Below are 22462 nucleotides of genomic sequence, written 5' to 3'. Positions count from 1 at the left end.
CCATTTGGCTGCTTCCCATTTTGCAGCCTTAATGGTTGGTCCAAAGGCATATGGGACTCCAGGACCCTAATTAACTGAAATCCCCACTGTACCAGCTGTCAGTAATTCTCCCTTAGCAACCCTTTACCAAGGCTTCGGTTCACCAACGACAGACTGACTCTTTATATTCAGTTTCTTATATCTCTTGCTCAGATATGGTGAATGAATGTGAAAAAAAAAAAAAAGGAGTGTGAAGGAGGAGGAGCAAGGAGTAGGAAGGAGGGTGATCATTTTTTCACAACAGAATATTGTGCCTTGGACAATTGAGTTGTATTTCAGTTTAGATTCTTGGAATTCAGAGTCTTTTCTTATTTGGTCTAAAAGAATAAGACTCGAACAAGATTATCCATACATGGTATCAGGGCCCTAGGAATAACTCATACCAAGCTTTGGGTTATGGCTTTTGGCATAAACATCTCTTTAAAATTGTTTTGCTGTTTGTGAGGTCAAACAGATGCCCTCTTTCCATTTATAAAATAAAATTGGGCTAGAGGCATGGCTCAGTGATAGAGTACTTGCCATGTGTGAAGTCCTAGGTTCAATCCCCAGCCCTTTGTACAGGGATTGCGACAAGCAGAAGCAGAGGGTGAAAGGAGTTGGGGTTAGAGGGAGGGAGTGAGGGCGCGCCGCCGAAGCAGGAGGGACTGGGGTGTTAGTAGCAAAGACCAGGGAAGACCCGGAGGCTGAGACTTGGGGGCCGGGGGCGAGCATCGGAGCCTCCTGCTCCGGTCCTTCCATCCTATAAAGTCAGTGGCTAGCACCGGAGACTGGTCTCTGTGCCTTCGTGGGCTGCCGTTGAGGAGCTGCAAAAGCGAGAAGTGAATAACTCGCGGTTCGGGACAAGGGCTCTAGAGTTCCTGCCCGCCTGCTGCAGCGGCGCCCAGAGCCACCGAACACCCTCTCTCCCTTCCTTGGCTGCGCTCTCTGACCTCGGTGCTTGTCTCGGCCCCGCAGGCCCAGCAACTGCGCAATCACGCGGCAGGGCGGGGGATACCGCACCCGACTGGAGAGGGCCACGGCCAGGGCGAGGGCCAGAGCGGCCGTCGAGTCCTGGACGAGAGTTTGCGGCGGGAGGTTGCTTCTTCCCTTACAGGCAGCAGGGCGCTGTCCGATTGACGACCGCGGCCCACCCGGAGCGAGGCTCCTTGAGAGCTTGGCCTCACATAGAGGAAATCCTCAATAACGTTCCCCAGGAAGAAGAAACAGGCCCAAGCCTCCCCTAATAAGTTGAGGAAGAGGCGGGCGAAGGGACACGGCGAGGACAGACTGGAGTTCCTTCATCAGCCCCTCATTTGACAATTAATGGCGGGAGGTGGGGGGGAAGAAGGCCCTTGTAAGTCAGGGATATGTGGAACAGCTGAAATAATACTTTTTTTTTTTTTTTTTGCTTTATTTCAAAGTTTTGGGCAGGACACCTCAAGCCCCACACTCTACACTCGTCCCTGTCATTCCTCAAAATCCTGAAGAGCTAGCGCCCTGCTGCTGGAGAGGTCTGCAGCTGTTTCACATCACCCCAGTGTGTCTCAGACCGCCTTTGGGCGAGATCAGAGAGGGATGGGGCGAAGGTGGAGAACAAAGCAGCTCGCGGGCTAGCTGCGGCCTTCCAGGGCTCCTGGAGAATAGGGGCTGAGACCCTTCGAGGCTCCTCCGGATTCAGGCCTTATTTTCGAGGGCGGGAGTGGAATGGGTTGAAGACGAAGTTCTAGAGCCGGGATCCTCTCACTTCGGCAGCTCGGACTTCGTGATCCTGACTCTTCTAGCTGCAGGTCACACTTGATGAGTGTTAAGCGGGTTTTCCCACTTCCCGCCCTTTGCTCCGCTCCAGGATCCCACCCAGGCACTACTGCTGCGCTCCGCAGGCTGTAAAGAAGCGTCAGGACGAATCCTCCAGCAAGGGGGAGGTGGTCTCCGCCCGCCCAGCGACTCGACGCTCTCCAGCAGCGCTCGCACACACAACTTTTCCGGCTTCGGGTGTAGGACGCGTGCGCGCACTCCTGGTTGCTGGGGCGGAGCGCGGGGCGGGGCGAGGCAGCGGCGGCGCGGGTCCGGGGTGGAGGGGCACGGACAGCGCGCGAGCCGGGATCTACGTGGGCGCGCGGGCGGCGCCTGGGCGCCAGGGCTCTGGGGCCGAGAGGGCTACGCGTTTCCTCGCTGGCCCAGCGACTGGCCGGGCTGGGATGGCGCCTCCTCAGTCTTTGCCCAAGTTGCTTCTCCTGGCAGCCCTAGCGGGATTCCTGGGTCCCAGCGAGGTAAGGCGACCCGCTCCTGGGCAGGCTTCGGCTCGGGTTCTCAAAGCGCTTTGCAAAAAAGTTCGTCCTGGAAGGGTGGCGCGCGGAGAGGGGACTAGGAGTCCTCCTCACCCCAACTCCGGGCCAGGGAAGGGAGAGAACTGGACCTTCGCTGAGGCCGACGCCCCAGCTCTGCGCCTTGGATCCACAGGTGGTGGCTGAGACGGTGGAGGAGGCGGGAGCCCATTGTCCCGAGGGCTTGTGGCCTCTGCCCCCACAGGTAGGAGCCCTGGAGGGCCGAAGGAGAAAGGGATGTGAAGAGGTAGCTGCGCTGGCCTCTCTGAACTTTCCACGGTTACACTCTTGGGGACCTCTGCCAGTTCCTCCTGTCTTCAGTTACCAATTTCTCCACCCCAGCACGGGGCCTGGAGCCTACTGTCCCCTCTCCATCCCGCACACGGAGTCTGGCAGCTGTTCTAAGCTCTCTTCTTTCCCCATGTGTAGGTGTTACCAAGAGTGACCTACACAGAGGTGAGACCAGGGCAGGTAAGTACAAGCAAGGGCCGGCCCATCCTTGATCTCTGCACCTGGGGACAGCTGAGACTCCTGCAGATATCCCCGCTTTTTCTACTCATGAGCTCCATTTCTTACCACTTCCTGCAGAAAGAGGCAAGGTTTCCAGTTCCCCATCCCAGGACAGAGGGCAGACAGTGAACTATAGGCCTGGAGTCCTCTGCAATGCTGTCACGAATGTTGCCAAATAGCTGGCTTTGTGGCAAGTGGAACTCTGAGGGTAGCAGGAGAAAATCCACCCCAACTCCCCTGTGTGACTGGGAGGTCTTCTGACTTTCTGAGCTCCAGTTTTCTAGAAGAGAGGGTATTAATTTTGTCCCTACCTGTAAGGAGTGAATGAATACTGTGTGATAGCACTTTGGAAGGTTCAAAGTTGTGTCACTTAGGAATGTGCCTCAGATTAGACTTCCAGACTGTGGGTTCAGCTTGCATGGTTGTCCCTGTCTTCGCTGTCACTGGTCACCCTTTCATTAAGTCATTCATTGTTCTGAACCTATCAGTGGCTCCTTATTTCCTGTTTTATCAAGGCTATGCTCCCCTGCCTGTCTTCTCGGGCCTTAATTAAATTAGCTTCATCTAAGTTACATGTCTTTAGTTCCTTTTAGTCATGTTGGTCAGTCATGTTACCCACCACTGGTGGTATCTTTGCTCTTGTTTATTCTCCACACCTGGACTTTCCTGACCTGAAGTATGCAGCTCCCTACCTTCCTGCTATCCATCGCAATCTATCTTCACATGCCAGTGCTGGTGTCACCTCTCCCTGAGACCTTGCCTGATCATGTCTACCTTTTTTCCTTCATTCCCTCTGAATCCCTGTAGCGCTCATAACCTGTCTCTTAATTTAACAACAAACTACTTCGAGTTTTGTTAGTTTGCTCTTTCATTGGCATTAGTTGTTTCCCTGAGTTTCTCATAAATTCCCCGCAGGCAGAATCTAGTTCTCTTTTGGCATCCTCTACAGCATCTAGCACAGTGCTGAGCACCAGCTCAACTCATTCAAAGAATAATGATTGATGAAATATTTTCATCCTGAGATTGTGCACCTGCTGTCTCCATGTCTTGTATTTGGTTGCTCTTGGGAGAATGTATAGATTGGATTAATAAATAGAAGACTTGGTCTTCATTTGGGGGGATGTTTACAATCAAGACTGGGAATCAGTAGAGGTATCATTACAGCTACAGAGAAATATAGCTAAAGAGTATGGTCTGAGTGTAACAGGGTAGCCCAGTCTTGGAAGCTTAGAGGCTCAGCTTTGACTGGTGGTACTTGGTGGAGAGGAGGGATGAAGGGAACACTTAGAGTCTGGCCCAAGGCTTTTTGCCCTTTCCTGGACTCTGAAAGTGAAAGGACCATTGGACTATCCTGGGAGTCGCTTTATAATGGTCCCAAGGATGGGAGAACTTGTGATTCTCTGGGAAGGACCTGGGCCTGGCTTGATGTCTCTGTGCCTTTCCTCCAGGCTGAGGATGTCACCTTCCTCTACCACCCCTGTGCCCACCCTTGGCTGAAGCTCCAGCTTGTCCTCCTTGCCCACGTTTGTGTGGCTAAGCCCTCACTTGCTCCTGACTCCAGCCTCACTCGGGATCGGGTAAGTGGTTGATGAAAGATGGTTGCCTGATTCTGGCAGAAGGTGCAGTCTCATGTGCAGGGAAAAGAAAATTCAGGGGCATCCTTTTTCTCCTCACCTTCATCTCAGATCTAACAGATACCTCTTTCATAGCCCCTGGTGCTGACAGTATGGGGGATGGCACTGGAGATGGCATGGGTAGAACCAGCCTGGGTTGCCCACTGGCTAAAGAGGCGACGGCGGAGGAAGCAGAGGAAAAATGTATGTTTCCACTCTGACAACCTTCCTGGGCCTTCTCCTTTGGTGACAACCCCCAGCACAGCAAGGCTATGCAGGAGAGGGTGTGTGCAGGTGAGGGGTGTTGGGCCCAGGCTTGGTTGGAGGTGGGGTCAGTCTGAACAGGGCAGGGGTGACTACTATCTCTTCTCCCCTTAGGCCCCAGCTTTGGCTTTTGCTCTGCGGAGTTGGCGGCCTCCTGGTACAGAGGTGACATCTAGAGGCCCAAGATGGCCTTCTTTGAGTAGTGCCAAGAGGCGGGGGCTGCGTGCTGTCCTTGGTCTTCAGCCCACTCCTTCTGGCCTGAGGATTCCCTTTGCTTCTACATGGAGCTTAAAGGCCCAGCAGCCCATTTTAGGAAACACAGGTGAGGGGAGTAATGCTCTTTCTGTGTCCCCTGTCTCCTTGCTGCCTGGACAGCCTGGACAGCCTGGAAGCAATGCCAGCTCCAGGACGGATGCTCAGATACCCAATAGGCAAGGCAGCTCAGGAGGCTGTGCCTGCCCGAATCAGGCTTCCCCAGCCCCTCGGGCAGCAGGGCCTCCCCGGGTAGCCCGGGGCCCCACCCCACGCACCGAGGAGGCTGCCTGGGCTGCCATGGCCCTGACTTTCCTGCTAGTGCTGCTCACCCTAGCCACACTCTGCACACGGCTGCACCGAAACTTCCGCCGGGGCGAGAGCATCTACTGGGGGCCCACATCGGACAGCCAGGACACGGTGGCTGGTAAGTTATCTCCCCACCCACCTCCCAGCAGGCCTCACCCCCAAAGGTTCCCTGCCTTTGACTGCGCTCCGCTGCCCATAGCTGTGCTGAAGCGGAGACTGCTGATGCCCGCGCGCAGGGTTAAGCGCTCTCGTCGAAGACCCCTGCTCCCGCCCACGCCGGACAGCGGCCCAGATGGGGACAGCTCTGACTAACTTGTCCCAGTGCTTTGGCTGTGGCCTGCGGGCTCCTCCTCCTGCTGGGCGGCTCCTACCTCTGCCACGTGGGCCAAGTGCAGGGCCGCCCCCTGGCGGCAAACAGAGCGACCCTGCCTATTCATTGCAGAGGCTTCGCTTCCTTGAGGGGTTGTGGGGAGCAGGGTGGCCAAGGGAAGAGCCATTTCTGCTCCATGGCCTAAACTCCGTTTCTAATTAAATTATTTTGTTAGAACCCAGAGTTGAGCCTGTGCATCCACCAGACACAGCTACCTCTAGGACACTGGCCCATCTCAACAGTGTTTGAGAAGGGGCTTCATTAAAATAGGGTTGGGTTGGGCGTGGGGGGGCACATTGTAATCCCAGAAGACTCCCGGAGGCTGAGGTGGATCACAAGTTGAAGAGGGAGTTGCTAAATTGCCAGCCTCCGCGACTTAGCAAGGCACCCCGCAACTTAGCAAGACCCTGTCTCATAAAAAAAGGCTAGGGATATGGTTCAGTGGTCAAGTGCCCTTGGTTTAATCCCCAGTAATCCCTCCCCAAGCAACTGGCATCCCCTCACACATGCTAGGCAAGTGCAGTATCACTGAGCCACAACCCCAGCCTTTTTTTGTATCAGGGATTAACTCGGGGCACTTGACCCCTGAGCCACATCCACAGCCCTATTTAGTATTTTATTAGACAGGGTCTCACCGACTTGCTTAGCGCCTCGCTAAATTGCTGAGGCTGGCTTTGAACTCATGATTCTCCTGCCTCTGCCTCCTGAGTTACTAGAATTATAGGCATGCGCCAACGATGCCCAGCTGCTCCTGGGCACAGGCTTTTAAGGGTTTAGGGGTGTCAGTATCAGTTATGCAAACATTATTTCCAAGCTCCTCTTCCAAAGATGCTTCTGACCCTTAAGGATTTCCCTTGCTCCCTGCCTTTCCAGGTTTCTCTCTCCACTTCAGGTCTGCCTTTACTCCCATCCCCAATTCTCTAAGCATCAGAAGCTGGCACATGGTCACTTATTTATTTTTGATACAAATGTACATGACACACATCTTGACAGTCAGCCTACCCACCACCACACAGGTAGGGCCTGGCCTCCTAGGGGAGGCTATAGAGAAGAGCTGGTGGGTGCTGCTGTCTGCCTCTCCAGCCTTCTCAGACTGCTGCCAGGTCCCCACCTTCAGATGGTAGGACCACCATGGGTGTAGAAGTGAGGATGGGTGCTGGCCCACTGAAGTTACAGGGAGGTGGCTCTCAGCTCCACAGCCACCAGCTGAGTGCGGGACCCCGGGGAGCCAGCCCCAGGTGCTCAGTTTTCCACTCGCCAGTACTTTCTCCTCAAGGGAGGAGAGATGGAGGGAAGTGGTGTTGCTTTTAAGTTTTGTAGAGTAGGGATCCAAGTGGAGGCAGTGGTAGGACCACAGCTGGTGACCCCAGCAATCCCTGGTCCCAGATGTGGAAGAGGGAGGCTGACCCCCAATGCTGTTCCCACTGTTCTGCTCCCTTTGCCCCTCAAAGCTCCAGATGGGCCAGGCATACAGGACGGCACTGCCGCCCGCACACTCACACGCAGGGACACTCAAGTTACCACAAAGTTAAAATTAAGAAGTGGGGGAAAGGAGAGAAAAAAAGATTTTTCCAGTGTTTGCTGCTGGGGACCCCGGCACACAGGTTGGGCCTATGCCCTAGGCAGGGGCCGTTTGGCATTAAAGGAGAGCAGCAAGGGGGCTGGTGGCTACAGGGCAGGGACATCCTTGGAGATTATGTACAAAGGAGGGGGATGCCCCCGCTCAGCCCCCAATAGGGCTGAAGTGGCTCATGGGGGTGGGGTGCATGTAGGGGGAGCTGCCCCATTTGGAGTGTCCCCATCCAACCCTTGGGTGAGGGTGCCCCAGAGGGTGATGGGCTGGGAGTGATGCCTTGCAGGCCCCTGCACAAAAGGGAGGGATGCTATGTACAGGGGGGAGGTGCATGGAATGTGGGGAACAGAAGCTCCTGCCACCCCACCTCCCCATACTTGGGGCTCAAGGGGATGGGCACCAGGGCACCTGGCTGCCAGGGGAGAGTGGCAGCACTAAGGGCACTTGTGCCAGTGGCTCTGTTGGGGTGGGTTAGTGTCTAGAGTGGCCCAGCTCCTGTGAGGTCCCAGGGTGTGGGTGAGGGCAGGGAGAGTGGTCATTGCTTCTTCTCTCGGGTGGTAATGGTGACCAGCTGCTTGGCGGCCTTGGCAATGTCATAGGCGCACTGGATGACCTGCTGAGTTAGCAATTGGAAGTCCACAGGGGCGCCGGGCTCTGGGGGAACGGTCTTCCGGCACTCACTCTGCAGCCGGTAGGCGCTGGCATTGAGCAGCCGCAGGGAACTGCGCACGGGCTCCAGGGCTGGCCTCTGAAGGGAGAAATGAGGTAGGTCAGGCCTTGGACTTTTAAGCCATGCTTCTCAATTACGGCCCAGCCTCTGTGTCTCCACCAGGCAGCAGTCAGATTCCCTATGCCTGCCCCACCCCAAGGCCCTCCTCCCACTTTTGTTTCCCTCTGGCCCTGGTACCTTTGGGAAGAGAGAGGCCATTTCGGTCACAGCCAAATGGATCTTTTCTGAGCAGGGCACAAAACTGTAGAGGAGAATGGAGAAGGTTTGGGTGAGGGAATGCTCAAGTAAGGGTCCCAGGGACAGAACCAATCTCTCCCTCAACCCTGAACTGGAAGCCAAAAGAAGCCTGAGCCCACTTCCATACCTGTCATGCTTGAACTCCTGCGCAGCTCGCAATAGCTCCTGAATGTTCTTGGTGACCTGCTCTGTCTTTAGGATGACATCCTCAGTGCTGGGAAGCCCAGGGTCGAGGTCTCCATCCAGGCTGTCCAGCTCGGGGTGAAGATCATCGTCCTTGCCCAGCTCTAGGAACCGCTTCCCTTCCAGCCTGAGCCCAGGTTTGGAAAGGAGAAGGATGTTCCAGCCACAGGCAGCTTGCCTGTGCCCATAGATGCTTGTGCCCTCTCCTCCTCCCTCTGGGTGCTGGCAGGCCTGGGAAGAGACCTGAGGGTGCCTCACCCAAGCATAGCGTCTCCACTCTGCGTGTTCTCATAGTCACTGTCTGCACCGCTGCCATGGCGGGAAAGCTTGCTCTAGAGGGTGAGGGGAAGGGTGGCAGGTGAGTGTGTGTGTCCCTGGGCCCACAAAGCCCATGTCTCCCACACGGTCCCCACTGGAGCAGAAATATTACCGCATGGCGACTTCCTTCCTGGGAGCATGACAGCAGCGGGGAGGAGGGAGTAAAGGGCACTGCAGAGGCAGATACTCCCTTCCGGATCTGAAATCCAGGGCAGGGCTCAAGTCAGTATCTCCTCCCAGCCCCAGCTCACCCACAGTGAAGGCTGAGACCATGTCTGTCCCAGCATCTAGCACAGCCCGACACCCACTGGGGCTCAAAACCTTCTGGCTAGAATGAACCCACCTTCCCCAGGCCCAGCTTACCCTGTAAAGGCCAGCAGGGACGTGCACTGAATAGATGGCATCATCCTCCAGCTCCTGGGGTGGTAGCACAGTGGGTGTCACCATGGGCCTTGTGGTAGCCCCATCCCTGTTACCCCACCTAAGACCCATGGGCAACTCACAGTGTTGTGGAAAGGCTGTAGCCGTGTGCTGAGTTCGTCCCCAGCCGTGCCCCCAAAGGGCTTTAGGGCGGAGCCTGGCTCATACATGGAGAAGGCCTGGCGGTCCCTGCGGTGGGTGCTCCCGCCAGGCCCCATGGGTGTGTGTTCTGCACGATCACTGGGGAGTGGGGGTGTGGGCATGGGCCCAGGTGGCTGCCGGAGCTGTAGGTTCTCTGCCTGTAGCTTGTGGATCTGTGAGTGCACACAGTGTCCAATGCTGGATACAGGTAGGCACCCCCACCTTTGGGAGAGGGTGATCCCCCCACTCCAGGAGGCCTAGAAGCCTTCCCCCTACTCCAAGAGAAGCTGCAGCCCTCACCTCCCTTTGCAGCCTCCTGAGCTCATCGCTCAAGCTGCTGTTGACCTTCATGAGCTGTTGCACTTTTGCCTCAGAGGTAGCCAGGGCCTTCTTCAGCTCTAGGTACTCCTGTAGTGTCACTGCCCCATCAGACAGGTCTGAGGAGTCCATGCTCTGTAGAGACAGAAGCTAGTCAGCCATAAGGTCAAGGGCCCTCCAAGCTGCAACCAGCCCATGTGTTCCCAAGGACTTGGGATACAAGACAGGGCTGGGCCTTGATGGGGGCACAGAAGTGGGGATAGTGCTCAGACCCGGGCACGGTTATTCCGAGTGGCACCAGCGCTGCGCAGGGGCTCCTGGTCTGTGTCCTCATCAGAAGCCACACTATCATAGTCATGCTGGTCGTCGAGGTCACTCTGATTCCGCGCAGTCAGCTCCAGGTTGTCTGAGGACAAAAGACCTGTCACTCTGCTTGCTCAGTCACACAACCCACTTATCATGTTCCCATGAGAAGGGAGCCACTGAGGGGAATATCCTGGGACAGTGTCCACTGCCCACATCCCCACTCATGCCCATCCACCTGTGGGGCTGCTCAGGCTCTTGCCCTGCTGCCTCCGCTTGGCCTCACTGAGAATGTCGATGATCAAGGTGGCAAACTCTCGGGCGTTAAAGCGGGCCAACTTCTGTCGTCCCTGTAAGGCAGAAAGGGCCAGGTCAGCATAGGGATAAGGGGAGTATATATGGATGATCCACGTGGATGGGAACAAAGTAGCAAAATAGCACCTTGCCATCTGATCCAACCATAGCTAGAAAACACCAGCCCAACTTCACCTGGTAGCTGTACCTGGAGCTGGGCCAGCATAGTTTCAGGTGCCCACAGAAGCCCTTGGGAAGAGACTGGAACTCTAAGTGCTGAAAGAAGGGCTTCTTTCCTGCTGTAAGATCCCAGTGTCAACACCACCACCCCGCCTTCCCCTCCCCAGGTTGAGAAGACTAGACTCCTAGGAAAGGAAGAGACCTCCTCAGCTCCCTCCCCAGCCTTCTTACCTGATTCCGTGTGGCTGAGTATTCAGGGTTAACTGGCAGGAAGGGCACAGCACTGCGCTCTGTCACCAGGGTGCTGTGGTTTTGGGTAGCCAGCCACACTGTCGGGGCGGGAAGGGAGCAGATCATCCATAGGGGCCAGGCCTCCAGGGCGGAGGTGGGGTCAAGCCTTCCTAGCTCCTCCCTATACCCACCAAGTGGGTGTCCAACAGAGGTGGTCTCCATGCACACAAAGCAAAGTTGGGTGAGGCCCATTAGTGACTGAGGCACAGAACAAGGCCTGTCACGCCAGGCCACATTCAGAATTTGGGCTGGAATCTGGCTGTGGCCAGGAAGGAGTGATGCAGGGGGGCGGAGCAGGACTGGGGAGACAGCCAGAGTATAGATGAGCTCCATTCCAGGGTTGGGGGCGGAAGGAACAGGCTGGCTGCCTCTAGCTCGGCACACCCTGCCCAGTGGGGGAAGCTGCCAGGAGGGCTCACCACTGGCAGAGGCTCCCTGCCAGAACCCTGAGTAGCTCAAACCCCAGCCACCCCTTCTTAGTCCCACTAAAGGATCAGAGAGACCCACATCAAGCCCCAGCCTGTTACTGCAGGTCCCTCTCCCAAGACCTCTGGTGTCCACCCATCACTCACCAGCATCATTTTCTCTTCTATCCACTTCGTCGTACACGTCCATGGCGAGCTCCTCAAAAAGCCGGTTACTGAGCTGGAGGCAGAGGGGGATCCAGGCTCAACCGACCAACCACCCCAGAGTGCCAACAAGGTCAGGATGTTGTGAGACGTGGGGAATGGATCATGTCCTCTGTGCTGCCCAGCCCCAACAGTCTCAGAACTGGAAAATGGGTAGGGGTCTATGTGCCAAGCTCCAGAGAGGAAGAGGACAAGAGGTCAGGCCAGTTAACGCTCTGGGATTCCTAATATGTTGGAGGGCAGAGTCAGGGTCAAAGACAAGAGCAAGGAGAGGTTACAGGGGAGCCCAGTAAGGTTAGTGAGGGGGCAGGAGAGAGGAAGGAGGAGTAATAGCATGGGATGCAGAGGTCAAGAAAGGCAGTTCTAAGTGTCACAGGCCTGTGTGAGCAGACTTACCGCTTGCAGTTTCTTTTTGGCAGCTTTGGCCAATTCTGACAGATCCAGGCTGCAGATGAAGAAGGGAGAAGGGGAGAGACCAGATATAAGCAGTGGCCAGGCCCCTGCCAGTGACCTCCCAAACATGCAGGGTTCCCAGGGAGATAAGACCCTGATGTCACACACCAAGCGCCTCCCCGCCCTACCCAACCTCCAAAGCCTGCTGCCCGGCAGGCACGGTATACCTCTGAGACATGCACTTTTGCCGAGATCTAAGTCCAGAGGAAGGCAGCAGAGGGGAGAACAGGACAGAGGCAGCAATTACCCAGGGGCGGGCAGCACACACCTTCTTGTGTCAAGCTCAGACTGGTCTCCACACATACCCAACCCAGAGTGTACAAAAGGGAACTCACCTCCCCCTGACCTCTTATCCTCTGCTTTGCTCTTTCTCCATGACCCGTTCATCCACTGTCTGCTACCTGGGAGTTACCTACAGCCTTCCTAACCCTAAAGTCCTAGCCAAGTTTCCCAGTTCTGCCATAATTTCCTCTTGCCTAGGCCTTTGCAACACTCTCTTAACCCATATCCTGCTTTGAGTCTTGCCCTTAGAACTTTTTCCAGCCAGCAGCCAGGGTGATTTTTTTTTTTTTTTTGGCAGTACTAGAGATTGAACCTGGGGCACTTTATCACTGAGCTATACTCCCAGCCATTTTTACTATTATTTTTTTTAAAGTTTTTTTTTTTAATTTGTTACATATGACAACAGAATGCATTACAATTCATATTACACATACAGAGCACAATCTTATTATTACTATTACTATTATTATTATTTTTGGGTGTGTTGCTGGGGATTGAACCTAGTCTCATGCATGCTAACCAAGCACTCTATCACTGAGCTCAATCCCCAACTCTCTTTACCTTATTTTATTATTATTTTTTATTATTTATTTTCTTTTTTTAAAGAGTAGGGGACCCCGATAAGAACTGCCCTCTTTTTATTTTGGACAGGATTTGGCTAAGATGCTGAGGCTGGCCTTGATTTGCCATCCTTCAGCCTCAGCCTCCTGAATAGCCTGGATTACAGATGTACACCATTGCATCCCATCAGGGTGATCTGATTAGAAAGCGGTTGGTGGGCATCCTGTGCTCCTGGAGAAGCTGCACAAAGTAAGGCCTAGCCTTGCAGCTCTCTGGTTGTACTACTCACACCCTGCCTTAAAACATTTCAATAATAACAGCATACTTCATCCAGTTTATCAAAAAGTTCACTTTATTTGCTAAATACTTTGCATGCATTTCTTAGTTAATCTTTGCAACAGTCCTGAGCTAGGTTACCCCATCTCTAGGTGAGATAACTAAGGCTCAGAGAGGTTAAGTAGCCTACCTCAAGTCACAGAATCAATAAATAGCAGAGATGACTCTACACATCCATGCTTGGAACTCTGCTCTGGGAATGGCAGCTAAAGCTCACAGAGTTGGTCATTCTCACACCTGACTCTCTCCCGTCTTGTTCCCTGTCTCTCACAGTATGCTCTGGCCACACAAGCTGCCTTCAATTCCTGGACCTCTGTGCCTCTGTTATGCTGCTCTTGCTGTACTCCTCTCAGTGAACTAAGGCCTGGCCAGGCTGCTTCTCTGTCTAGTCTCAGTCCTCAAGGGCAAGGATCGTGTCTGAGTTACCTTTGTGTCTCCAGACAGAAGCGGGCTCTGACGAGGAGCGGGCTCTTCACTGAGTGTACATCCATATGTGGATATGTTTATTACACAAACATGCATGCACACATATCAGGCAGAATCAGATCAGAGAAGTAGGGCAGAATCCTGGGGTCTTAAAACAGAGGAGGTCTGTCTGGGTTTAGGGATCTGACCTGTCCAAGCCTGACCATCCCATCTGCCTACCGCCCTTAGGGAGGAAAGATCCTCTCCCCAGATGGAGACATGAAGATATGGTTATCTGAGGGCCACCAGGTGGCGCCAGCATCTATCTTCTGAGCTGGTTGAGTGGCTAGGGGTGTCCCTCACAGTCGAGGCTCTTGGGGCCTCTGAGATCAGAGGCAGAAATGTCCCATTCATACTCTGCCCAATTTGAGAGGACACAGGGGCCTTGTCAGCAGTCACACAGTAAGCCAGCTCCCTGGAGCCTAACTTCTCCCCATAGAGTGGAGGTTTTTCCTAATGACTGTAAGGCAGGTCAGAACTTAGTAGTCCACCCTCCCAGCCTGGGGCCTTTCTTTGCACCCAAGCCCTTCACGTACTTGGACAATAATATGGCTTAGCTGTGTTGCACATACTGAGCTGACATGTACCTACCCTGGGGAGTGAAGACTGGGCTGTTGAGTACCTGTGCCTCTAGCACCTGGGGATGGAGGGTGGGGTCCCAGGCTGAGACCTGGGGAGGGGCAAGGTGGGGCTCTGGGGTCAGGCACCCACATGGCATCCAGCAGTCTCTAAGAAGGGGCATAAGGTGGGCACTCACCTGTCAGCCATCTGTGGGATGATGTAATGCCCATTCTTGTGATCTGAACAAAAATAAAAATGCCAAGTCACTGATGTTGGGTGGCTTAGGCAGCTCAGAGCCCACCTCACTTCTGAGAGCAAGGCTTAGCACCCAGAAAGTGTCAGGGGAAAGGGAGGAGGGCAACCCAACCCAAGAGAACTGGGAACTGGCTGGAAGTTAGGCCCACCCCCACTCCCTGGCCCCAACATGCTGCAGCCCAGAGCCTGCAGCAATTTCACAGGAGCTAGTTGCCTAGCAACACTGTTCCCCAGCTGGCTTTGTCACTATGGCACCTGCCGCTGGGGTGTGTCTGGGTCCTACCTGCCTGGCCCAGTCATGCCCACTCTGTGCTCTGCTCACCGGGCTTGCGTCCACAGAGGTAGAAGGCCAACCTGTCAGTGAGCTCATACTGGCACTCGACTAGCCTTTCCGCCAGCTCATGGTGTCCCGCCTGCCTGTGGGGAGGGGGCATGGCTCAGCCCTGCAGCAGCAGCCCACTCTCCACCAACCAAGCCTCACCCTTCAGCTGACCCTCACCTGGCATAGTCGATGGGTGTGCGGCCATTGACATCAGGGGAACCAGGATCAGCCCCATACACCACCAGCAACTCGGCCTGCAGTGTCTGCCCTGCCTTGGCAGCCACATGCAGAGGTGTGGTGCCCTTCTCTGGGTGGAAGAAGTTGGCCTGAGCACCCAGGGACAGCAGGCGTAGACATGTCTCCAAGTTGCCTGTCCGCACACTTGAGTGCAGTTGCTGTAAGGAGCAAAGCGTGCAGTAAATATGTGAGTGTGCAAGGTACATTGCCAACACCCAGGCTGTACCTGGCCCAGGCTGCTCCTGGGACTCGTACCAGCTCCAAGGGGCCCAGCCAAAATTGGGTCATGTCAGGGAGGACAGAGGGTTTCCCTATTCAGAATTAATGCCAATTAATAGTTATTGACAATCATCACATACCACATGCTGTGTGCTCTGCTTGCGACAGACATTACCTATGAGGGAGATACTGTTACTATATTTTATAGATGAGGAAACTGACTGCCTAAGAAATTGTCCCAAGATTTCCCAGCTTTCAAGGAACAGCTGGGGGAGTCTAGCTTTACATGACCACTTGGAATCTGAAGAGTCTTTGACACTTCCAGCTTGACAGAGCAGTCTTACCCCCTCACTGTGCCCTGTTTTCCCCTACCTGGCTGCTTTGGGGGTATAAAGCTCAGTGGTAATGAAGGAGAGGCCTCAGGGTGTCATGGGTCTGGGAAAAAGAGAAAAGGTCTATCCATCCATTGTGGGGCCCCTCGAACCTTGCTGAGGTCTTTGGCGGTGACCCCATCATCATCCCGGCAGGGAAGCTTGTGCACAAACGCCAGCATCTGGTACTTGGCCCTGATGAACTCTGACTTGATGGGGCTGCATGGGGCACACAGGAGGCAATGGGGAGCAGGGCCAGAGAGGCTGGTCATCTGGCCACCTCCCAGGCCTCTGTACCAGAGTACACAGCACTGCCCACCACCCTTGCAGCCCCACTCACTGGACTTTGTCTTGGGGGTTGGCTTTGCGCCGGCCGCTCTGTACTTGTGCGGGGTCCAGCAGGGAGTGCTCCCAGATGGAGTTGGCCCCATTGCTGGCGAGCGTGTGTACCATCTGCAGGGAAGAGATGCCAAGTGAAAGAGTGCCCACTGCGTGCCGGGCACTGGGGGAAACACGCCTTGAGTGCCTGCCATGGCTAGAAACAGTACTAAGGGGCCTACTGTGTGCCTGGCACTGCATGCCTCCATCCAGTCAGGCCACCCAAAGATGAGGATCCTGTTTAACACTTTAGGTTACACGGTGAGTGTGCCAACATTCAGAAACATTAAGCAACTTGCTCAATGCCACCTGTCCAATCTAATAAGTGGCAAATGTGGTTTAAAAGGTTCCTTTCTATGTGGGGTAAGCAGATGGGTAGAAAGGGTTAGTACCAAACAGGCACAGTCGTACACATCTGTAATCCCAGGGGCTCAGAAGGCTGAGGCAGGAGGATTGCAAGACCAATCTTAGCAATTTAGCAAGTCCTTAAGGACTTAGTGATACCCTGTTTCAAAATAAAACAAAAAAAGGCTGGGGATGTAGTTCAGTAGTTAAATGACCCCGAGTTCAATCCCTGGTACCAAAAAAAAAAAAAAAAAGAAAAAAAGTAAGGGTTAGGAATCAGGCTCTACCCAGGTGGGCAATGCCTCTAAAAGCTGCTGATCCCAGATAGGTATATAGTAGGTATGAAGGAAATATGCCCAGGCTCAGCACACTGTCTGTGGGAAGAAACACCCAGCCCAGCCCTGTACCTGCAGCAGAGTGGGAGGCCAGGCGCTATGGCGAAGGTGCTTGACGATGGAGATGTGGCGTCCCAGGCTGCGGTGCACACTGCAGCACTCGTCACACACCAGCACGCCCCTGCTGATGGATGCCCAGCCAGGGTCTGGGGAAAGAAGGCAAGGGTCAGCTGGAGATGAACAATAGGTGAGACCTCCTGAGTACCTGCACTGGGCCCATACTATGCTTAGTGCTTTGTGTATACACAGTCACTCAGTCCCTAGTAGTCTAGGAGCTGGGTTAACAATGAGGGACTCCCTCATTCAGGCTCACAGCCGGGGACTGACAGAGCCACACCCTTTCTTATACCTGCTCCTCTGGGGACCTAGGATCCCCAGGGCTCGTTCAGTGGGTAAAGCTTCCTGTCCTGTAGCCACCACTACAGATCCCACAGCCTTTCCTCAGGGAGCAAGGTTGCTGCCCTAGTCTCCTCCCAGGAAGGCAAGAATCCCCTGTGGGATGTGGCCTTGACATCACGTGCCAGAGAGCCCAGGGTACCCCTCCTCTTCTGGGGCAGTACCGTATTTCTCCTACATGCATGGTTCTGTTGTGCCGCAGTCTGGCTGAGCACAAAATAACCGAGCCGCCACGAGGCACTTGTAGGTTCAAACAGGAACTACTTTACTGCCAGAACTTTCACCGGCACTCTACCGCGCACTCCCCGGGAACTCTCAGCCTTCTACCAGGCTCCGCAAGAACTCAACGGGGAACTCCACGGAGAACTCAAAAGTAGCGGGCGCCTGAGGCAGCTGGAGCCGCCCTATTGCCGGAGAGCAGGGGTCTATATACAACTGAATACACAGCCTGTTTCAATCCAGCATCATCCAGTCATAGCAATTATACACAGCTTAACTTAATTATCATCATCTTAATGGCTTGCTGGTGTCACCTCTCAGCCACTCCTTCTGGCAAAATGCCAGGCACCAACCCAACTCGGCTGTGGCTCTCAACACTGTTAGAACCTGCTTGACAGATCACATTGCTCCACAGGCTCCTGCTCCTGCCCTTGCACTAGCAGGTGAGAGGCCCTTTCAGACCTGAGCCTCCTTACCACCATTATTGTGGGCTGGACCCACTTCCAAGAAGGATGAATAGAGCAAAGGAACAAGTCAGGTGCTTTGTAGTTGAGGCCTCTTACAACTGCCAGGCATAGGAGGAAATGCTGTCCTGCTTTACAGATGAGGATATAGTGGCTCAGAGAGGTCAGAGGTCTTGCTCAAGGTCACAGAGCTAATGAGTAGAATTGGTAAGATGTGAACCCAAGCATTTTGACTCCCCAAACCAGTTCAGGTCTACATACTTGCTGATGCCCTCTGCCCCTACAGCCCTGGATGGGCACAAGCTTGGGAGCCACTATCTACTCCTTAGGGAGAAGTACACTTTAGAAACAAGAAGTGCTAGGATGGGGTGGGAGCCCCTGGGGTCCTTCTGAAGGGCAAGTAAGATGCCACCCATCTTGGGCCCCTCAGGAGAGGGGGAGGAGACAGCTGCATACAACTCAGGCTGTGGAAAGGTCACTGGGGAGAAAGCAGTCATTGTGTGTAGCCCAAGAGGGGGCAGGGAGCTTCTCTCCCAGATACTCGGCTCTGCCCAGGCCCCCGCCCCAGCTCAGGAAGTCCTTTTCTGGGGTGGTGGCAGCAGCTGCGATGAGATGAAGGAGATGACTCTTGGCCTTGCACTGTAGTGCTCAGGGTGCCCAATAGTGGTCCCCCAAAGAGGGAAACAGGCTTGAGATGATGAGATTCTCTCCCAACTAGGAGATTCTAAGGCCCTTCCCCAGAAGGACACCCATCAAAATTTCCACAATTGTGAGCAGACTAAGGGTCTGAACTTTGCCCATGGCCAGTGTCCCCCAATAAAGAATGGGAACACTAAGTGGAAGAGAGCTCAGTCTTTGTTTGGGCTTAGGGTTCTTTAGGGACCCCACAAAACAGGGCAATGAGGGATGCACAAGGCAGCTGTCATATACCTTCCTAGAAGGCTGACAGCAGGGATTCATGAGGAAGGAACCAGCCATCTATGACAAGAGGGGGAGCCATAGGGCACACTTTTGTATTGGCTTTACCAAAACAGTAATGTATCCCAAGCATGGAAACCACCCTCCCAACTTTCAAATACCACTGGGTCAGGGGGTCTGCTTGACAGTCACCTCCGGCAGCCCAGGCAGGAAGCGGGAAATGATGCAGCCTAAATTCCTCTTGTTGAAATGGTGGGGTTTCCTGTAAGTGGGGAGCCGCCCAGGCCAGGATCATAAATGGGCTGCCCCGAGGCCTCCACCCCAGGCTTGTTGCTCTACCAGACAAGCTAAGACTGGAAAGGCCAGCTAGATATCCAGCGCCAGTGGCCCCAGAGCTCTAAACTGTGGGCAGACCAGACATGGTAAGGCTCTTGACATGGCAATCTCTAAAAGACCAGGACCAGAGGAATATGGTCCAAGGCTTTGTTTGGCAATAGAGACAGCCCAGCTTGAGAATGCTCCTCTCTCCTCTGTGATGATCTGAAACAGGAAGGGTGGGCAGGAGACACTGTCCTGGTCTGGGCCACACTGCTGCCAGCTCAATTCTGAGTTCTGGATGACATAGAAGGGGAGCCTACCCTAACCATTCTACCTACACCATCTGCCCAAGTGGCTTTGGGTCTAAACAGAATCCTTAAACCCCACCTGGGCCGGTTCCTAAGCAGAAGGGTCAGGTAGAGTTTCTTTCTTTCTTTTTTTTTTGTACCAGGATTAAACCCAGGAGCACTTAACCATTGAGCCACATCCCCAGAGACCCTACTGCTCTTTTTTTTTTTTTTTTTTTTTAAGTTGCTTAGGGACTCAGTAAGTTGCTGAGGCTGGCTTTGAACTTATGATCCTCCTGAGCCACTGGGTTTACAAGCATGTGCTAGGACCTAGCAAGAGTTTCTGAAAGTCAAACAGCTATTGAGTTTAAGGAATCCTTGCTCCTAAGAAGCTCCTTGGACCAAACTTGGGGGAGAAGGAACAGGGAATGTAAGTGTTAAAGGGGAGGTGGTAGCTTCCTTCTGGCTCCATAGTCAGGGTGTGGGTCTGGTATGTGTGAATAGGCTGCAGGAGGGATCATGATAAAATGTTAAACTAGTGTCAACCCCAAGGGAGCCTCTACTAAGGTGAATTCATGCCACTACCCAAAGCCATCAGTGGCTTCTAGGGCCAGTAGGTCTGTATAGAAATACCAGCTTCAGGCTTTCCTCTCCTGAGCTAAAGGCCAGATCCTCAGTAGGCAAGAGGGAAAGCAGTCAAGAGTGGGGACAGAGGTGAGACTGGTGGTTACCTTTGGTGATATGGACTGGGGAGGGGTAGAAGGAAGCCCCTAAGAGTAATGGAAATGTTCTGCACCTTGAGCACAGTGGTATTTTCATAGGTTTACACAGGTGTGAAAATCCACAAGAGGAACACTAAGGTGGAGGTATGTCTGTGAGTTATACCTCAGTAAGAAGAAAAGCCCAACATTTACCCCATCCCAAAAGCTACATTAAGAGAAATGAGCCTGCAGGTTAACTTGCAACATGTCTCTTGTCAGTGGCCTGCCCACCTACAGGATGGGGATCTTGAGGTCTTCATGCCTGTGCCCAGGGTTCCCATGGGGTAAGTAGGTTCTTGAGTGACGGGCCAGGAAGCTTGGGACAGAGGCCATGTGTCAGGGTGGGTGAAGACAAAGGAATGGGGAACCAACATTCTTCAGGATGCTTCAATGCCTGCTCCTCTCCTGGACTCCCAAGGCAGGCAGGGATGCAGATATCACTGTTTAGGTAGCACAAACTGCCATAGCAGCTGTCTTGCACCGTACATTAATCCCTGGGTGATGGGGCCCTTTGGGCATAGGCTGCATTACCTCTCAGGTCCATCAGCCCCTCTCCCCCAAATGAACCAATTATGAAAAGGCCATGATGCCACCCCTGGGGCTCAGACTATAGGGTTTCTATCACTGTGAGAGAAGCTAGTGACTGAGCTGGAGTCATGCACCAAGAAGGTTGGCACTGGGTCTGGACTCTAAACTGCTGGGTATCCTCATGTCTCTTTTGCCCAAGATGCTACAGGCCCAGATTGAGAATGCCACTGCTGCCAGGGCCAGCATGGTAGGGTAGGGGTATGGTATAGTCCTGAGAAGCTCTGAAACACTGGGACTTGGGGAGTGCCTGCCATGTGGCAGACACCATGCTATGTGCTGAGGTGGGATGATGAGTAAGACTTTGTCAATATCCTGCTCACCTCATTATCTTCTTGGTGAGGTGAGGGCCATCCTGGATCAGGGGAAAAGGAGGTACCCTGGGCACAAATGCCTCTGAGAGCAGAGCTGCCAAACACATCTGATGAATACTATTCCTCTCCCCAAGGCCACCGGGCATCCAGAGACTCCAGTGACACACTCACAGGGAACGCAGAAAGGACAACTGTTTTGCTGATATTGCTCTATAGCCTCTGCCCCAGAATCAGGAGCACAGATTCAGAGATTGGGGGTGGGGTGGGGGCTTGGAATCCATTTCTACTCTAATTCCTTTGCCTCACAGTTGAGGAAACTGAGGCCCAGAGTGAGGAAAGTCTTTCAGTGAATCACAGAGTAAACTGGAGAGAGGCAACACCAAAATTCAGGCTACCTGATGAGGTGCCTGCCTGCTAAACCTCTCCCTCCCCTAACAGTGGTATATAACAGCTTGGGACAGAGAGAAGGAAGACAAGGTCTCCTCTTACCCTTTCCATTCCCAGACCTGACCATGGTTGGGGAAAGGGAATCACAATTTCTAGCTAATTTGGGGTAAGGACACTTTAGGGCTATCCAAACCAAGAGAGGATACAATGAGATATCTTGTGCCAGTGCTTCTGCAAGGTATCCATAGCTCCCAAATGCTCTAGCTTGGAGCACAAGAACTAATAGGCCATCTGTGGGGCCCAAATTGTTGGGATCTGAGGCTTTCCAAGAAGTGAGTGGCTTGAAGTTAAGGGCCCACACAATAGCACCCTATACTTTCACAGTCTCCTTGGAGTTCACAGACCCTCTGAGCCTGCCCAGGAAGATAATTCCTTTTCTAAAGAAAGGATGGTCAAGGTCCAGAGCTTCCTTCCCCAGACCAGCTGCTAGTCCCTATCATTGCTTGTGTCTTCCCATATCATAAGGGAGCAGCCTCTTGGGTCACTGCCCCTCACTTCCTCAGCAAGTCAAGGAGTTTTAAGCTGGAAAGGAGAAGGAAAACACTGCATAAGTACAGCCAGAAGGCGAGCCAGGAAACCAGCTGGATGAGGAGAGATCTGGTCACCCCTTGCCACTACTCTCTACCCTCTACCTAATTCTGGCCAAACTGGGCTAGAAAACCAGAAAAGGCTCGTGTCCAGACCAATGACACGATTGGTCAATGCCAAGACCACTTTCCCAGGCAGGCCTCACTAGGAACAGGAAAAGCCAAATCCAGCTGTTCCCAGTTAACCAGCATGCCAGGGGATGCTTCCGGAAGAAGATGCCCTGGCTCGGACTAGCCCTGAATACCAGGCCCTACAAGGAGTCCCAGCTTTGGAAACCAGAGGCAGGGAGTCTTAGGAATAGCCATCCCCTCTGGCGCTCCTGAGGCAACTGTATCTAAGCCCCCTGGCTCATCTGCCCCTTGCCCTCTGCCACCCCAGCGAGCATGCGGACCATGCAAGCAGCAGGTGCAAGACGTGGGGGTGGCACTGAGACGACACAAAAAACGGACTCGCGCCCACCTCCTAAATCCTGCCGGCCTCTGCCGGAGCCCTCCAACCGCCCTAAGCTGGCGCTTCCGTTTGGATACCGAGATGGAGGTGGAGAGGCAGCTAGCTGCCCGCCTCCCTCAAACTGAGGGGAGATGGGAGGCGGCGCCGGGAATGTCCTACCTCACTCGTCCACGGACTCTACCGATTAGGAGCCCCTCAGGCCGACCCTCCGCCAAGGACGCGGCTCCGCAATGGCCACGGCTGGGGCTGGGGCCGAGG

The 22462-nt window shown here is 53.9% G+C and overlaps 2 protein-coding genes and 1 long non-coding RNA gene across 8 annotated transcripts; 2 read left to right on the top strand and 1 right to left on the bottom strand.

Moving 5' to 3' along the window:
* Positions 1–588: 588 nt before the first annotated feature.
* Positions 589–2003, top strand: LOC125613386. Its single transcript, XR_007343960.1, has 3 exons — positions 589–972; positions 1440–1529; positions 1865–2003. It is a non-coding gene; the product is annotated as an uncharacterized LOC125613386 (long non-coding RNA).
* A 95-nt stretch (positions 2004–2098) lies between these two features.
* Tp53i13 (tumor protein p53 inducible protein 13) lies at positions 2099–5837 on the top strand. 2 transcript variants are annotated; one of them, XM_015501057.2, is made up of 7 exons: positions 2100–2288; positions 2479–2547; positions 2772–2813; positions 4301–4429; positions 4562–4759; positions 4844–5408; positions 5490–5837. In XM_015501057.2, the coding sequence occupies exons 1-7, from the start codon at positions 2217–2219 to the stop codon at positions 5600–5602; spliced, it is 1188 nt and encodes a 395-aa protein (XP_015356543.1). In that variant the 5' UTR covers positions 2100–2216; the 3' UTR covers positions 5603–5837. The 2 variants fall into 2 exon arrangements, with proteins under 2 accessions (XP_048649644.1, XP_015356543.1); XM_048793687.1 differs by lacking the exon at positions 2479–2547 and having other exon boundaries at positions 2099–2288.
* A 763-nt stretch (positions 5838–6600) lies between these two features.
* Positions 6601–22444, bottom strand: Git1 (GIT ArfGAP 1). Of its 5 annotated transcripts, XM_048793644.1 has the most exons (21): positions 22364–22443; positions 16470–16603; positions 15680–15792; positions 15453–15558; positions 14690–14907; positions 14513–14607; positions 14132–14174; positions 11898–11924; positions 11674–11722; positions 11221–11293; positions 10589–10686; positions 10122–10233; positions 9853–9986; positions 9563–9715; positions 9205–9435; positions 9065–9118; positions 8814–8900; positions 8642–8715; positions 8328–8510; positions 8141–8204; positions 6601–7981 (listed from the first exon to the last, which is right to left on the bottom strand). In XM_048793644.1, the coding sequence occupies exons 3-21, from the start codon at positions 15790–15792 to the stop codon at positions 7769–7771; spliced, it is 2127 nt and encodes a 708-aa protein (XP_048649601.1). In that variant the 5' UTR covers positions 16470–16603; positions 22364–22443; the 3' UTR covers positions 6601–7768. The 5 variants fall into 5 exon arrangements, with proteins under 5 accessions (XP_048649601.1, XP_048649612.1, XP_048649619.1 ...); XM_048793655.1 differs by lacking the exon at positions 8814–8900 and having other exon boundaries at positions 22364–22444; XM_048793662.1 differs by lacking the exon at positions 14513–14607.
* Positions 22445–22462: the final 18 nt, after the last annotated feature.

The sequence above is a fragment of the Marmota marmota genome, unplaced genomic scaffold (genome assembly GCF_001458135.2).
Source record: "Marmota marmota marmota unplaced genomic scaffold, marMar, whole genome shotgun sequence".
Classification (NCBI taxonomy): Eukaryota; Metazoa; Chordata; class Mammalia; order Rodentia; family Sciuridae; genus Marmota; species Marmota marmota.
This window is presented reverse-complemented; position numbering and strand designations above follow the sequence as displayed.

Coding starts and splice junctions, on each gene's coding strand:
- Tp53i13 (XM_015501057.2), top strand. CDS start 2,217: ATGGCGCCTCCTCAGTCTTTGCCCAAGTTGCTTCTCCTGGCAGCCCTA. Junction 2,814..4,300: donor CAGAGGTGAGACCAGGGCAG/GTAAGTACAAGC, acceptor CCTTTCCTCCAG/GCTGAGGATGTCACCTTCCT. Junction 4,430..4,561: donor CCAGCCTCACTCGGGATCGG/GTAAGTGGTTGA, acceptor CCTCTTTCATAG/CCCCTGGTGCTGACAGTATG.
- Git1 (XM_048793644.1), bottom strand. CDS start 15,792: ATGGTACACACGCTCGCCAGCAATGGGGCCAACTCCATCTGGGAGCAC. Junction 15,559..15,679: donor AACCCCCAAGACAAAGTCCA/GTGAGTGGGGCT, acceptor TGCCCCATGCAG/CCCCATCAAGTCAGAGTTCA. Junction 10,687..11,220: donor TAGAAGAGAAAATGATGCTG/GTGAGTGATGGG, acceptor CCGCCCCGACAG/TGTGGCTGGCTACCCAAAAC.